At 43.5% G+C, this 16363-nt stretch overlaps 1 protein-coding gene across 8 annotated transcripts in view; it reads left to right on the top strand.

Moving 5' to 3' along the window:
• Window positions 1–16363, top strand: part of LOC115023593 (adhesion G protein-coupled receptor L3) — a 187706-nt gene that overhangs the window by 109899 nt on the left and 61444 nt on the right. For all 8 annotated transcript variants that reach the window (XM_029454686.1, XM_029454691.1, XM_029454689.1 and 5 more), the window contains 3 exons: window positions 850–864; window positions 3049–3849; window positions 16007–16357. In XM_029454686.1, the coding sequence (XP_029310546.1) occupies window positions 850–864; window positions 3049–3849; window positions 16007–16357 (1167 nt within the window). The remainder of the gene's footprint in view (window positions 1–849; window positions 865–3048; window positions 3850–16006; window positions 16358–16363) is intronic.

The raw sequence follows: 16363 nt of genomic DNA, 5'->3' as shown, positions 1-16363 counted from the left end.
GGAAGTTTCCTGGTGATCTTATTATTTCCCCGCTCACTGTCCCATCCTTTATGTATTTCAGGAGCTTCATCAGTCAGATTATGACAGATTATTGACCATCACACGACCATCACACATCCATCACACAACCGTCACACGACCGTCACACGACCGCCACACGACCGTCACACGACCATCACACGTCCATCACACAACCATCACACGGCCATCACACCACCGTCACACGACCATCACACGACCATCACACGACCATCACACATCCATCACACGACCGTCACACGACCGCCACACGACCATCACACGACCATCACACAACCATCACACGGCCATCACACCACCATCACACGACCGTCACACGACCGCCACACGACCATCACACGACCGTCACACGACCGTCACACGACCGCCACACGACCATCACACGACCGTCACACGACCGCCACACGACCGTCACACGACCGTCACACGACCGTCACACGACCATCACACAGCCATCACACAGCCATCAGACGACCATCACACAACCATCACACGGCCATTACACGACCATTACACGACCATTACACATCCATCACACGACCGTCACACAACCATCACACGGCCATCACACGACCATTACACAGCCATCACACCATCGCTGCACAGAAACAAGTTGCACCATTTAAACCCTGAGTAATCTTTTCTCTCCTACAGGGTCATGTAGTTTTCTCCTTCCTCAAAGCTTGTGATTGAATGCTGTGTGTGTTCCACTAACAATGCTCTTCTTGTGCTGATGACTTCCCAGTTATCACATTATTAATCTGTTCTTTCTGTTTTCTTTCTCTCTCTTCCCTTCATGCCTAAAAATAGAAGTGGAACAAAAAGGTAACTAAATGCCAACAACTTTTCTTCTTCACCTGCATGTTCATGTGTGCATAGGCTTCCATCTTTATCTTCTGGTGACGGGGTGCTGAAGCAGGTGTCTGACAGTTCGTGCTCATTGTTTGGTCCATTGGCGGTCGGACATGTCATTCATGGGGAAAATGAATATTGGATGAAAAGCTTCACAGAATGAGCTCTTCTGACAGATATAAGATCTTTCTTTAGGGACAGTCTCACAGGAAAGTGCAGAAACCTTCGGGTGATTTTATCCCCGGTTATAAGTGAAGATAATTCCAGCGCTGCTTTATCAGCTGCATAATATTAAAGGAGAAGCTGATCGATAGTTTGTCCAATAAACCGTCAGCATTTTTGATTATAGCTCTAACATGATGATGGCTTTAACCTTCAGGGACTCACTTGTCAATACTGGAGACAGATCATCATCAGCATGATGCTGCAGAACACACACGCTGCTGCCCACCGGCACATGTGTCCTCAGACCTCAGAGCTGGATTTAAGTCAAAGATAGAAATTAAGTCATTAAACTAGAGTCAAGAGTTCTGCTTTAATAGCTCTGCAATAAATTTGAAGTTTCATTGTAGTCATGAATTAATGACATTTCACTTAAAGCCAAAGAGAATGAGCGATGAAGCTGGAGGGAGGGTTCAACACATTTTATGGAGATGTCTGCTGTTTTTGTGACGTTCCCCATGAAAGCCATGATAGCTTTTGTATCACTTCCTAATACATTTCATTACTCCTCTCACATCCTCTCAAAAGCATATGTTACTGATCCGGTGTGCAGTCAGTACAAAGCTTACCTGCTCTGACCTTGTGCCGGAGCACATCTTCCTTTTCCAAGCATAGCAACAGCTCTAAGTGTTTAGTGGAGCGAGCGCTGAGGTGTGAGGCATGTCAACAGGACGCACCTCGCAGGTGGACAACATGTTTAATCTTAAAAGATTACAGGGAAAGAAGCCTCTGTTTTCGCTGTCTCTTTCTCCTCCTTCTCCTCGGAGCGTGCTGCTTTTACCTCGCCACGGATCTGCGGCGAGAAGCTGTCAGCGCTGTCAGGTCATTACAGTGAGAGGAGCTTCACACACACTTTGTTTCATACGGGATGTACTGTGGGCTCCGACCTGAGGACAGACGCACGGCTACAGTCTCTGTTGGTTCTTTCTATCTTCTTCTTCTTTGCTGTTTTAATGAATAATTATGTATTTGGTGGTGAGTATAGTAATGACATGTAATTTCATTTCGTTCTTCTGTTAACATTTTAATTTGAACTATTCTGAGTTTAAAGTCGTCGTAATCCTGAATTCAGATGTCATCTTTTTTAGAAAACAGAGAATTATAATTGCCTCAGTCCAAGATAATCCATAATGAACTGAAACGAGCTTCTGCACAGTGTCCACTATTGACCCGCCTCGGCCCGGCGTTATCACATCCGAGTACAGACCAGTTCACATATAATTAGTTTACTGTGTGGTGTAAGTCATGCTGCCGACTAAATATGTCGTGTGGGTGAAATAATGGACAGGCAATCATTATATAGATGATGTAATTACTGTATTTATCTTTTGTTTTCTTTCTCCTAAAGGGCTAGTTATCACAATGTTTTCACTTTGTCTGTTTAATACGATTTATTAACAACTGCAACCAGCGCGGAAGCTTTCATTTCATTTAGCAGATATGTACCGAGAAGGGAAACAGAGTAAGATGGTTCCATGTGTGAGTCTTTTAACATCATCCCTTGTTTCTGCTCCACATGGCCACAGATAACCTCACTAAGTGTGTTCCTTCAGTGACATCGTGAACTAATTGCCTTCAGCCTCAGACACTAAAGGAATTAGAAGTATTTTACACAGAAATTGTAAACTGCAATAGGTAATTAACAGCAGAAGAGCGCGTTGGTTTGTAAATGTCCTGTTTCATGTTCCTTTAGATGCTTTGTACATTACAAAGCTCTTTGAATTGCATTACTAAAAGCATTCTTAATAACTGTTTCTGCATTTAATCTAAACCCCATCTGCTCGGATGAAGAGGGTGAGACTCAACACCTTCCTGCTGGAGGAGCGTGAGCTGCAGGTTTCACTGTAACTTCACCCATTAGCTGTTTCACTTCTTGAGGTGTAATACCTGCCAATGTAACTCTGTACTTGTCTTTCCCCTATTTTGGCTCCTCAGTATTCCTGTGCCCAGGGCTTCTGCGCAGGGTGTACCAGAGCGAGCACCTCTTTGAGTCGGACCACCAGTCAGGAGCCTGGTGCAAAGACCCGCTGCAGGCCTCCGATAAGATTTATTACATGCCCTGGACACCGTACCGCACTGACACGTTGACCGAATATTCCTCCAAAGAAGACTTTGTTGCCGGAAGGCCGACAACGACCTACAAACTCCCACATCGTGTCGACGGAACAGGCTTCGTGGTGTACGACGGGGCGCTCTTCTTCAACAAGGAGCGCACTCGCAACATTGTCAAGTTTGACCTGCGGACTCGCATCAAGAGCGGCGAGGCCATCATTGCCAACGCCAACTACCATGACACATCTCCGTACCGCTGGGGAGGGAAATCAGACATTGACTTGGCTGTTGATGAAAATGGCCTCTGGGTGATTTATGCTACGGAGCAGAACAACGGGCGCATTGTCATCAGCCAGCTCAACCCCTACACGCTACGTGTTGAGGGGACCTGGGACACGGCGTACGACAAGCGCTCGGCGTCCAATGCCTTCATGATCTGTGGAATCCTCTACGTAGTGAAGTCCGTGTACGAGGATGACGACAACGAGGCAACAGGAAACAAGATCGACTACATCTACAACACAGAGCTAAGTAAAGATGGCTTCCTGGACATCCCCTTCCCCAACTCCTATCAGTACATCGCTGCAGTGGATTACAATCCCAGAGACAACCTGCTGTACGTCTGGAACAATTACCACGTGGTGAAGTACTCTCTGGACTTTGGAGCGCTGGACAACAGGCTCGGTAAGAACAACCCGTTTCTTTATTACATACAGATTACTTTGTTTTAATGTCATGTTCAGTGCAAAGGGCCACGACAACAGAACAACACACTCTGACGTGTAGAACTATCTGGATGCTGCTGTGGTTTTTAATTATTTTTTTTACTATAAATTAGATTAAACATTCATGCTCCCAAAAATAGAATAAATAGTTTTGCTTAAAATGACACATTTGATCGACTCACACCTCCAGAGCAAACTGCATGTGTAGCCTCATTACATGAAAGGCTCCAAGAAAAGATGAATCTTCTTCCTGTTTGTTCCACCAACACTTTAGTATTATGGGACGCAAAGAACCGCCCGGCATGGAACGATTTCACTCTTAAAGTCTTGTTCTTTTAATATTTTTAATATTTCCAAGATAAAGATTTAAATGTATTCAGTATATATAATTATATATATATATATATATATATATATTATTTTAAGTAAATTGGCACAATGGAGGTGAAATAGATTTAAACACACAAACAATATTATTATACAACTGCAGTTAGCAATAATATGATGAGCTTCATCAATTGAAAATATATTTATCATTAACAAAAATAAGGTTCTACTCAACCCCGAGAATAATGCTGAATAAATAAAGTCTGTTTCACGCTGTAAGTCTCTCAGTTTGTGCTTCAGCCACAAGATACATCTTTGACTCACTAGCTGCTGGAACAAGCGACTGTTCACATTAAGCTTCCAAAAACTGTTTTGAAAAGTCTAATTTCTCCACAGCATTGTTCTTTTTATAAATTGCTGCTTGTTGTGAAGCATGAAACAGAAAAAAGAACCTGTTTTGACACCATGGTAATTCTTTGTGCTATCTCATCAACAGCTCTAGTCAGAAGTGTCACAAGTTATTTGACTGTGAAGTCCCTACCTCTGCTTTCTCCTCTGGAGCTTTCTCTACCTGCAGCTCGCCAGTTTAATTTATTTTCCTTCGCCGGCTGCTACTCTACCCCAAATCTTTTTTATACACTGAGTCCTGCTTGAACACACCCCGTAATATATTCATTCATTCAGTGACCATGCTTACAGTGTTTGTTTCTGATTCTCCCAGTAATATAATGTGTTGTTGTTATATGCTTTCTGCATTAAATGATTACCCATCACTTTTTAACAGTTATACACAATGATCACACGCACTTGCATGTACACACACACACACACACACACACACACACACACACACACACACACACACACACACACACACACACACACACACTCACACACACACACACGAATGCAAATTGTCAGCACTAGACTTGCAGTGAGATGTTGAGCTGTGTGTTTGGCTGCTGTGGTGGTGCACAATAGGCTGCCCTCCAAAGAGGAATAAAGATGGTAAAACGTTGATGTAAGTGGAAGGAGTCAACGAACAAATATAAATGTCAGATAAACAGAATGATAAGAAATGAAAGAGTGATTGAATGGACTGTAAACCATTTATTTGATCAACTCCCAGTCCACATCCAGAATCAGAAGACTTGTTCTGGTTAAAGCCAGTGTTTGTGGCTGTGTCTCACGAGGAGCCTGATTGCGAGATTGTGAGATTGTGGGATAGTTTCCGCAAAGTGGTTGAATCAGCATCCGTGTAAACACTTGACCATACGCAGAAGAGTCTGTATTTTCTGCTGAATCGTAAAGTTTGAAGCGTTGACGTGCTACTGAGACTGTGTGTTCTGTAGATCAGAAAGCTAACGCTGCGCTCACAGAAACTGACAACAACGCTGCAGTGAAAGAGCCACAAAGGTCTGGAAGATGAGGGTTTGAAACTATTTGATGCACATACCCTTTACCAAGTAGGAAAGCTAAGAATATTTTTTACTAGTTTGACCTTAAACAAAGTTAACAAATTTAAAGAAGAAACATAAATGGGTACGGCCAGCGCACTCCGTAGAGTCTAAAGCCAATGTAGAACTTTCCTTTTGCTGCCAATAGGAGCTTTTGAGTTGGGATCATCTTACCTGTTAACACTCCCAGGAAGGTGTCATTCTGTGATCACTCTAACACCAGCCTATTTCCACCTCCACAAGCATGCATGACCTTCCATAGCAGTGGAGCACGGTATATACGGGCAACAGAGCAGCAGAGAAATGGCCCGGCCGCAGCTCAGGCCCACTGCCATATGTCCAACCACATGGGCCAGGACACAGCACCTGCTGCAGGGCAGGAGGCAGGGACAGGATGATATGTGGAGTAGCACAACATACTGTTTCTGGACTTCAAAATACCCTATTGTGTGTAACTGATACTTATCTCTTTCGGTTAAGGATCTTTTAGTATCCCTCTTTGGTACAAAGTAGATGGAAGTTGTTGCTTTACCTCACTGAGAATACTAAACAATATGAATACATTCAAATGAGATTCATGAAAAGAAACCTATTGTTCCTGCCTTTACAATATCCACACAATAATCCTATAATAATCTGTGCAGTTGCTGAATTCTGTTCCACAATATTCTTCAGTTTTGCTCGAGCAGGACGTTTTCAAGGACAGATGATCTATGCCCAAGAGTGCTTCCATGACAACTCCATTGATCATCACATTCACTGAATTGGTGATAAAGAAAAAATGTGCTGCAAAGAAGGCTATTAGCAGGCAGATATAAAAGCTCCACTGTACATGATCACACTCAATGCGCAATATGCAAGGACAAATGGAAAATTGTTCTATGATTGTTTAAAACACAAAGGAGCGATAGAGCACACAATACTTGAATAGCCAGTGACGAAAAACACACTGTTCTTTCAGTGAATGGAAATTTTGCAAACTCATTTGCAAAGGCCACAATGGCCTCTCTGGAGGTTGCCGTTCTTCTGACAGTTGTGGAAATTCATTGTCTCCTCTGACTATCCATGACCCAGTTCTACCATTTAGAGCGTCCTCACCTCCTCCTTCTGTGGTTCCGCCTCTACCAAGGATAAATTGCAGAGGCAGAGGCTTGCAAACACCTCTGATTGAAAAAGTTGCATGAAGTCAGAGTAAAGATTGCTAGTAGTGCAATTGCTATTTACCAGGACATTACCCTCAGAAAAAAATACTACTGTTACAAATGCCATCAAAAGCAGCACATCATGTGAACGTCTGACTGAAAGCATCTCACTGCTCAACACATCCATTCTCTTTACACACTTCACACTCACCCACAACATCATGTTCTGTATGATGCTACTGTAGATGTTTTGTAGCCTTTGTGTGACATTGAGGTTGTTGTATCCTTCGGTGCTGATTGCTGTTTTTACTCCAGATGATTGTGCTTGCAGTGAATCAGTCGTGCAGCATTGTTTCCTTTAACCTGCCTGAAGACATTGCTCCTCGCCTCAGCTTCACCAGAATAACCTCTGAGCCATCTGCCACAGTGAGCGGGAGGCACAGGACTGAAGACGAGAGCAGCCACATGAGACGATGAGCCTCAGTCTCACACACCTGCTGCTGCAGCACTAATAGCATACAAACATCACATTTGTGTTCATTTAGGTTCAATCCCAAAGTATTGTACGGACTTCTTACGGACATTACATTACATTACAGTTCATTTAGCTGACGCTTTTGTCCAAAGCGACGTACAAAACAAACAATCATGGAGATACAACTCCAAACAGCAATAATCTTGTAAGTACATTAGCTTCAAATAGGTACAATCGAATAAGTGAACACTGTCTTCAAATAAGCCAGTTTAAAGTGCAGCATAAGTGCAACATACAGAAATAATAGAATACAAATTCAACTATTAGCTATAAATAGACAGCTTAGTTTAGTTTTCTTTATTCGCCGAGGTGCAGTCGGACAGTAATTCATATTAGAGCCTCGTGTGAGGACTGATGAGGAAGCAGTGTCTGATAGTCTGTTGGTACTTTAGTATCTATGAAATGTTCCCATGATCTCACATTTCAGCGAGACAGCGTCTGAGTGATTCTTTTGTTGGCTCATGATTGGCTCACAGTTGGTGTCATAGATACATTCCCCGTCTGGCAGTCCTGTAATGTTGCCACATGTTGCCATCTGGCCAGGGCGCGGTGCCAGCCCGACCGGCCCGCAAGGAGCCTGCATACGTGGTCCCCCGACCTTTATGCACAAACAGCCGATGTTTTGGACGCTCAGGCCGTCTTGGCTCTATTTGGAAGTGCCTGACACATGCTAAATTGATTAAGACTGTCTAAGCAGCACATGCAGGCTGGCAGAGTGTGTTGGAGATCATCTCAGTGTGACTATCTGCTCTTAAAGCCACAAACTGATGTCCTTTGGGTCCCAGTGCTGAAGCACTACAGCTTCCAGTACCTGTCATGCTGCGTTTTGATATATTTTGACATATTAGTATATAGATTCAAGGGGACACCCTGCAGTGCCATCGTGTGTAGAACCTTTTTCTTTCTTGATTACAAAGCTTTAAGAAATATCTTTCTCAGCAATTCAAACTAAATGCTGCTCTTCCACAGAAAGCCAGTGTTTGCATGCTCCACGAAGCCTATTTGATGTCGAGGCTTAGAAATGTAGGCTACATGCTTATTTGCAGGCTACGCACTTATCACATGCCTGGTGCACCTCCTGCAGAGGGCAATTTCCTTCGAGGGAAAGTGCAAGGTTTAGGATTATAGTTTAGAATGATTTTCTAACACATGTACACACATACGCGAGCACACTCGAACACTTGCACAAATACACACTCTTCTTGCAAACCCTTTAATGCTGCAACACAATGGGGCTCTGTTAGTAATGCTGCTTTAGATCTTTCTGAGCATGGAGACAGGGAACACTTTGTTGATGCTTCACAGCCCTTTGAATCTTTCAAAGCCTTATTCCCTCATGTGAGAATAATTGACTAATTAATTAACGTGTGTTTTACTGATATTAGTATACCTTTATTTCTGGATATGGATTATGGATGAAACCTTAGTCTCACTTGATTGTGTCTGGTGTCCTGACTGGACATCCATCACGGGCTTTGGCGGCTCCACCTTGATCCAGACATCATATCCAGATCACCTGTGTAGTGAGCGGGCCAACACCCTATCCATCTCTCCCGACGTGTACAGAAATGGGAAAGAGTTGTGTGAACATTGTGTGTGAATGGGGACCGTTAGGCACAGGTGCATCCGTCCCTACCTCTGTACATGTAAATGTGTTTTTCCGTCTCTTGTCAGTGTGTAGAATCTAAAAATGATACCATCTGTGCTTCCTCACAGTTTGTCTTTCACTTTTTGGTTTAAACGCACGTTTCACTCCAGCGATCCTCACGCAGCTGATCGGCTGTGCAAGCGTGTGAGCTGAGCAGCACTGAGAAGGAAAAGTAAAATATGTGAAACTTGAGTTGTACTGTGTGTGTGGGATCTGCGTGTGTGTGTGTGTGTGGCTGCCGGTTTCCTCGAGGGTGCCAAATTTGCCACATTAGATTTAACAGGCTTGGTGACACACAAGCTCAAAGTGATTTATTTTGGCCATTCAGCCAAGTAAATCTGATTGGAGGCCTCTGTAGCATCTTTAACTCTCATTATCACCAGAGTCAGAGTTCCTCTATCCATTTGGCCCATTCGACTGTCGGTTGACAGTATTTAGAAAAGCCTTACTTGAGGCTTTTTTGGCAAATGATGAGACCTTGGAGGAGTGTGCCTTTCCTCTTAGTGCGTCTGAAATCCCCTCTGCTCATGTGCTAACACTCTTTCCTCCCTTTGCTTCCCCTGGTACGTTTGACGATGTTTGGCCTTGTCAGAAGCCTCAGAGGCTCGAAGGCTTTGGCTCTAAGAATAAAAAAAGGAATCCAACATTCCTCTGTTTTAGCTTAGAAAAAGCAAAATATGGATTTCTGTGGACAGTGAGTACAAACCGTTACGGTACTGTATGTATTATATTAGTGGCACAGATTAACATATTGTATTTTTGTCTTGAAGTTTGAAAGTATTTGAGAATATATAGAACAGCGAGGAACTGCAGGGTGAATTCACAGCACAGATGTGCATTTAATGCACATCTGTGCCGTGAATTCACCCTGCAGTTTCCTCGCTGCAGTGCACATGCGAGCAGGCTTTGCTCTGTCATTTAACTCAAACACAAAGTGTCTCTGCGGGCCTGCGTTCATGTGTGCATACATATCAGCTCAGGGCACACTCTTCTCCCAGTGCTGTGTGACCTCCATAGATGCCCTCTCAAGTCTCGGGAAGAGAGCTTGGGAATGAGAAATTAATTGCCAAACAATGCATCGCTCCCATCCATGATGGTTCTCATCATGTCAGATGATATCGAAGCATTACCGGATGTCTGGCTGCATAATTTACCGCACAACCCCCCCCCCATCCACCCACATCCCAGTTGCACTCCTGATGGATTTGTGGGCTCCATTAAATGACAGGACTTTTATCATTTCATTTGCCAACCATTCTCCTCAGCAGACGAGGAAACGTGTAGCGTTTGCGTGGGATTGTATAACATAAACATTAGGGAATTAATAATCTTGGGAGCTTAGTGTATTACACCGTTATGAAGCGGCTAGTGATTTTGTGAGATGGCTTAAAATAAATGATGTTCTTTATGCTTGTGCAGGGTTCACGCTGATCCTTAAAAAGTCTTAAAGTGCATTAGTATTCATTCATTTCAAATGTAGGCCTTAATTGGTATTAAAATGTATTTTTATAAATCTTTCAAAAACATTACAATTGCTAAAACATGGGAAGTATAATTTATGAATCGTTTTATGACATTTCTATTTTAAATAAAGGAATTGATGTCGGGTTGTTCTTTCCGGTTATTGTAAAGTTATGAGTCGCATTAAAATCTTACAAAGTCTAAAGCTGAAGGAATATCTCTCATCATAGATAAAATATTGAACATTATGACACAAATTAATGCTCCGTTAGCTGATGGCTGAGAATCAACAAACCACTTTGGTTTAGATATAAAGCCCAAATATTTCCCCCTGTAAGGTCACACTGAGATTCATCTTTTAATGTTGGTCTCCGTCGTGCTCCTGACTGTACTGGTCAACTGTAACCACCTTCTGCACGGCTACCTGTACCTGAAGAGACGTCAGCACTACGGTTAAGAAGTAGACTGGGTAACAGGGGGACGCTGCAGCCTGGTATATGGTTTAATTTATTTCTCACAGACCCACTAATAGCCACAATCATGGATTTGGGCTTCAAGTACGCTTCACTCTAAAAATACATGTCCCAGCACCCAGAAATCCCATTCTGCAGGCTTTAAACAGGCTGCTAGCAAGTTAACGTGTGACATCACACTAAGACTGTCCAATATTTCCCACAGTGTGTGAAAGTGTCCACTGAAGATGTAACCATGCATAAAGGTTCAAATAGTGAAATTAGGAGGTAATTGAGTTCAGCACGAGGTTGGAAGAGTCACTTTACACGTCTGATGCTAGTTTTATTTTTTACCCAAAGCCCTTTGCACCTCTTTTGATCTCCAGTCTGCAGAAGTTTCTCAGAGCACGCTCTCAGTGCGGAAATGGCAAGTCATATAAACCGGTTTCATTTCATAGTAACGTTGCAGGTTTTTCCCCCGAGCGAAGTAGAGCGGGCTTATCTAATTGTGAAAGCCCCGAGCCCTCAGATACAGAGAGGGGCTAATTAGTTAGAAATTAATGCTTTGAAATGAAGCACAAAGCTCGGTGTGTGGTAGAAACACACTTCATGCTCTTGGTGAGGGGGAGTCTGTGCAATAGAAACGTAAATGATGAGAGGAAGCTGGAGGACCCGCAGAAATATGTGTTTTATGAATGAAGAGGTCGCCTGTTCAGGTGCAGGAACGTTCATAAGCCCCTTAGCTTAAGAATCATGAATATCTGATAGCTGGCTGTTGGTAGGATTCGTTTTTAATCAACTTTGTCTTGACTTTGAGAATGCATTCAATCTTAAATATACAGAAGATAAATGAAAATGACTGCAGAGAGCTGGCACTTGTTAAGTAAACAGTGAAAGAGAAAGTTCCCTTCTCTGCTCGCATGTCCATGTCTTCTTGTGTGCGCTGCAGTTCTGTTGTTTTATGAAAACTCACAACCAAAATGCTCCACACTCTGAAATCTGCCTGTAGGTCACTCCCTTTGGAGCGGACCAAACTTTTGACTTTGTTGGTGCTCTTGAGCTTTTTATTTCCTCCCTTCATCCCTTTGGAGAGAATAGGAAAGCTGGCAAAGCAAAACAAAATGTCCTTGCGTTGTCTCCACGGCGTTACTGCCTGCAGACTGGAGCTGCTGTCTGCTGCTCATCTCATGGAAAAGATATACAAGTTTGCTCAAGGACACTGTCTTCCACTCCTGCTCTCCGTCTCTGGTGCGTGTCTTTGCGGCCGTCTTTAACAATGCTGCGTGTTGAAAAATAATTCAACAGTGGGCTCAACGGGATCATCTGGAAGTAAGGAATTAAATTCTAGACGTGGTTCCTTCTGACTTTGAATTAACCTCATGCTGGTATGGCGATTTCCCCGAGCCATATTCCTCTTTACTGCCAGTGAACAGAGGCTCCATAGAGTTGCATTATGTTATCGTGATGTGTTCAAATGTAATCTTGTAAAATGTAGTAAACTTGAATTAATACAGTAGTTTGATATTAGTATATTATTAGAGCCTGGTTATAAAATGTCTGTGTCAGAAAGCAGACTTTTATTTATGTATCCTTTATTGTGCCCAACGTTTGCAATGTGGAATGGGTCCAGAAGCGGGAAATGTGTCTCCTGGTCGGGTCGTTTGTTTACTTCTGAGGTGGAGTTGAATCTGTTTAAATCTGTGCTCAGATAAAGTGTACAAGGAACTCTGAAATATCAGTAGCTAACATTATCTACACTCACATAAGCTATATCTAAGTAAAGCTGTATACTAACAAAACTAAAGCTGAGCAATGGTGCGATTACTCATAAATACAACTTTTCTTTTGTATCAGAAAGAATGTTTAATCTTTAAACCTCTTCAGATAATGGATGACTTGGATAGGAGGGATTGAAAAGCTTTAAGTATATGATGTGGTGTTTTATATTGACGTCTTTCTATAACGTGTCATCAGCTAAAGCAACAAACTCCCTGAACATTAAGAGTCTTGTATCAGCGTCCTGGCCACTGCAATAATTCCCTCATCCTGATGGCTTATCTGAGCCTGTGCACGGTGACCTTGATTGACCTCAATATGAGCGGTGAATTCCCATGATCAGATTTCCATGCGGTCCTCTAATGGTCTGCTTTACTATGTGCAGTTCACGCACCACCGGCTGATTTCAATTAGACATAAATTGATGCCACTTCCCTCTACCTCAGGAGTTGGTATAACATATTTCACTTCACTAATACAGATGCATAAATAAGTTATTTCATGAATAATTAAATAAACAGACTGGTGTCCTTGAAGATATTTCACCCTCCTGTCACATGATCATTGCAGCCGAAGGATCGGCGGTGCTGCCGGGTCGCAGATTGATGAAGATGTCTAATGGCGGTTATAGAATGTAAATGGTGATGTCTCTGAGGCTGCTGGAAATGCTAAATACCTATTTGAGCATTCATGTGATTTTTTTTAAAGCCCTGTTGATGTGTGGTTGTGTCAGTTTGTGTTGGCTAATGTGTGGCTGCTGGTGTGCGAGCATGTGACTCTGCTTTTGTGCCAGCTTATTCAAGCGCTTGCATCCACAAACACATGTGTAAAAGCTTAACGTCCAAGTTTCCCTTTTAACATTTACGTCGGTATACTTTGCTGATTAGTTTTTTTTCTGTCTGTGAGAGATATTTTGAAGTTATACAACCTGCATTATCAGGCAGTTGGGATTAAAGAAGGCTCCCGGCGTGCGTGCGTGCGTGCGTGCGTGCGTGCGTGCGTGCGTGCGTGCGTGCGTGCGTGCGTGCGTGCCTTCTGTTCACATTGCAATTCAATGAGATTTTTGTTATAGCTGCACTTTACTGATGGAGTACCTCCACAGGAGCGCCCAAGATACCTGCGGATCTTTAAAACACAACAAAATCTTTAGTGAGCAATAGAAAACAAATACTCAATCAGCCTGGAACTGTTGCTGCTGCTGCTGCAGCCTATTTAATCAATCTTGGCTGTTGTTGAATGCATTGACTGCTGATAGGGGTCTGGTTTGTGTCATTATAGCCTCCAGGCGTCTCTGCGACTCCCAAACAGTGGCTCTAATTTATGCTGTCTTATTTCACTGCTTTCAAATTCACCATAGAGAGTAATAGTGGATTTCAGCAGTGATGTCTGTTATCTAAGCTCTGTGGATGTGAGATGTCCATTACACCTGCCAACCTAGAATTGACCCTCATTACATTTTGTTTTGCTCCCCTTTCATACAAAGATTGGGAACATTTGTCACTTTTGTCATTTTGATTGTATCTCTGCATTAAGCGAACCCCCCCCCCCCCCCCCCCCCCTCCACAAATTGCATTTCTGCAAAGGCCGTGGTTGTGTGTGTCTGTGAGAAAGAGCTCTCTCATGGGAACTTATTTAAAGGGTCTACAGCAAGCTGCCTTCTTCCAAACCACACACAGTTGCAGTCGCGGACGGTGCGTTCAGGTGCTCCTCGTTCTTCTGGCTTCGTTCGGGAGCTTTAGGTCGTTATGTGGAAACAACATGTTGTTTTTTATTGCAACACGTTAAGATCTGTTGTTCTGACTTGACGGGGCGTTCCCCTGAATTCTTCCAGTCGGTAATTCATTTTCCAGATTAATCTGTGACCACATAAAGGCAGCACAAATGCCGAAAAGTTAACGGAAGGGAAACATAAATCGTTTATCTGGCCCATAAATCGCATCTAAAATTGATTGGGTTATTCTTTGCCCCATGATACACCTTCCACCAAGTGTCATGAAAATCAGGTCCGTAGTTTTTCAGTCAAACAAATCAACGCCTCCTGAGCGGAGCAATACGACCATGACATGACGACACGTCAGGATGGCATATTGAAGGATCTTTGTGCAAAAATAATGCAAATGTTTAATGCGTGACAAAGAGCAATACTCCTACTTAAAGATATTCTATAGGATTAAAGGCTTTAGGATCATTTATTGTCGTTCTGCACCACAGGGTTGCAAAATAAAAGCAGTTGTTGTCCATTTATGCAACACAAGAAAGCTAAACCTGTGTATTTTTTTATTTGTATCAGGGGGAATGCAAACAGCAGCAACACAAACAATGATGAATTCTCTGCGCAGATACAGCAACATGGCTGACATCCTTAACAATAAAATTAGACATCAGGGAAACATTGTCCATCAACCTCGACCCTGCCTGAGCCGCATCTGTTCAGACAATGTTAGGTTTTCCATAGGACACAGCTTCCCACTCTCCAAATATATATGAGGAAGTATGACCTCTGACTCTCTGCGGCTTAACCAAGTCCACACATTCATAAAAAGCCGCCTGCTAAATTAATTTGGGGCCTTATTTTCCAATCAGTGACACGGGGGAAGGAATATAAAGGATGAGCAGTTGGGATGATTGATGACGGGACTCAAGGAGGTGTGTATGAATGTGAGTGGAAAAAAGAAGGATTACTGAGCCTGTGTGTGTGTGTGTGTGTGTGTGTGTGTGTGTGTGTGTGTGTGTGTGTGTGTGTGTGTGTGTGTGTGTGTGTGTGTGTGTGTGTGTGTGTGTGTGTGTGTGTTATGATAGCCCTCGTCCCCAACAGCTCAGGTAAACAGCATCATTAGCAAGCACCTCCTGGAGTGTAACCACAGGGAGGACTCACATCCAGGAAATAGGTATTTCAGCTTGTCCCGGCTGACCCAGAAATAGCTTACAACACCCAGCTATTGACTTCTCAGAGATGTGCCCTCGTCAACAGCAACTTTTAGACTGCGTGTGTGTGTGTGTGTGTGTGTGTGTGTGTGTGTGTGTGCGCACGCTAGCTTAGCCTGCAGGGGTCCAAAACTAGACACCACGCATGCCTGTGCAAGTCACACCTGCCAGGTCCAATTGATCCTGTTTAAACTATCTTCTCTTAAACTGACAAATGGAGAGGAGGGAAGAATAGAACCCCCCCCCACCAGCACCAAAATACATTTCCCTCTCAGACATTAATGAAGTGTGACTGAAAAGAGAAAGACGTTTGCTCTCAATCTTCTTTTTCCAGCTCTGCATTTTTCCTAGAATCTGTCGGTTCACTTTGTTCCTTCTTTCTCCTTTTCCCAGAAACGTCCTCCTCCGTCATCGTGTACATGGACACGACCACCATGATGACGAGGACCACCGTTCGACCCGCCACTGTTACCTTGACAACCAGGACCACCACCACCACCAAGATGCCCGCCACCACAGCTGCGATGGCCCAGTGGCCGAGGACCACCTCCACAGTGGCGTCCCCCGTGCAGACGCCGGTGGAGGGTTTGCTCCCAGAAGACGACGACAGCAGGGCGCCGCCTTCCTCCAAGCTTCCCAACATCAGGGTGGAGTACTGCAACCCCCTGGTGATGATGGACATCTCCTGGCCCAAGACCAAGCAGGGTGTGGTGGTCAAGATGCCCTGTCCACCTGGGACCATAGGTAATG

Source organism: Cottoperca gobio, chromosome 18 (assembly GCF_900634415.1).
Source record: "Cottoperca gobio chromosome 18, fCotGob3.1, whole genome shotgun sequence".
In the NCBI taxonomy this organism is placed as follows: domain Eukaryota; kingdom Metazoa; phylum Chordata; class Actinopteri; order Perciformes; family Bovichtidae; genus Cottoperca; species Cottoperca gobio.
Note: the sequence above shows the minus strand (reverse complement) of the source record. Positions and strands in the feature narration are given on the sequence as shown.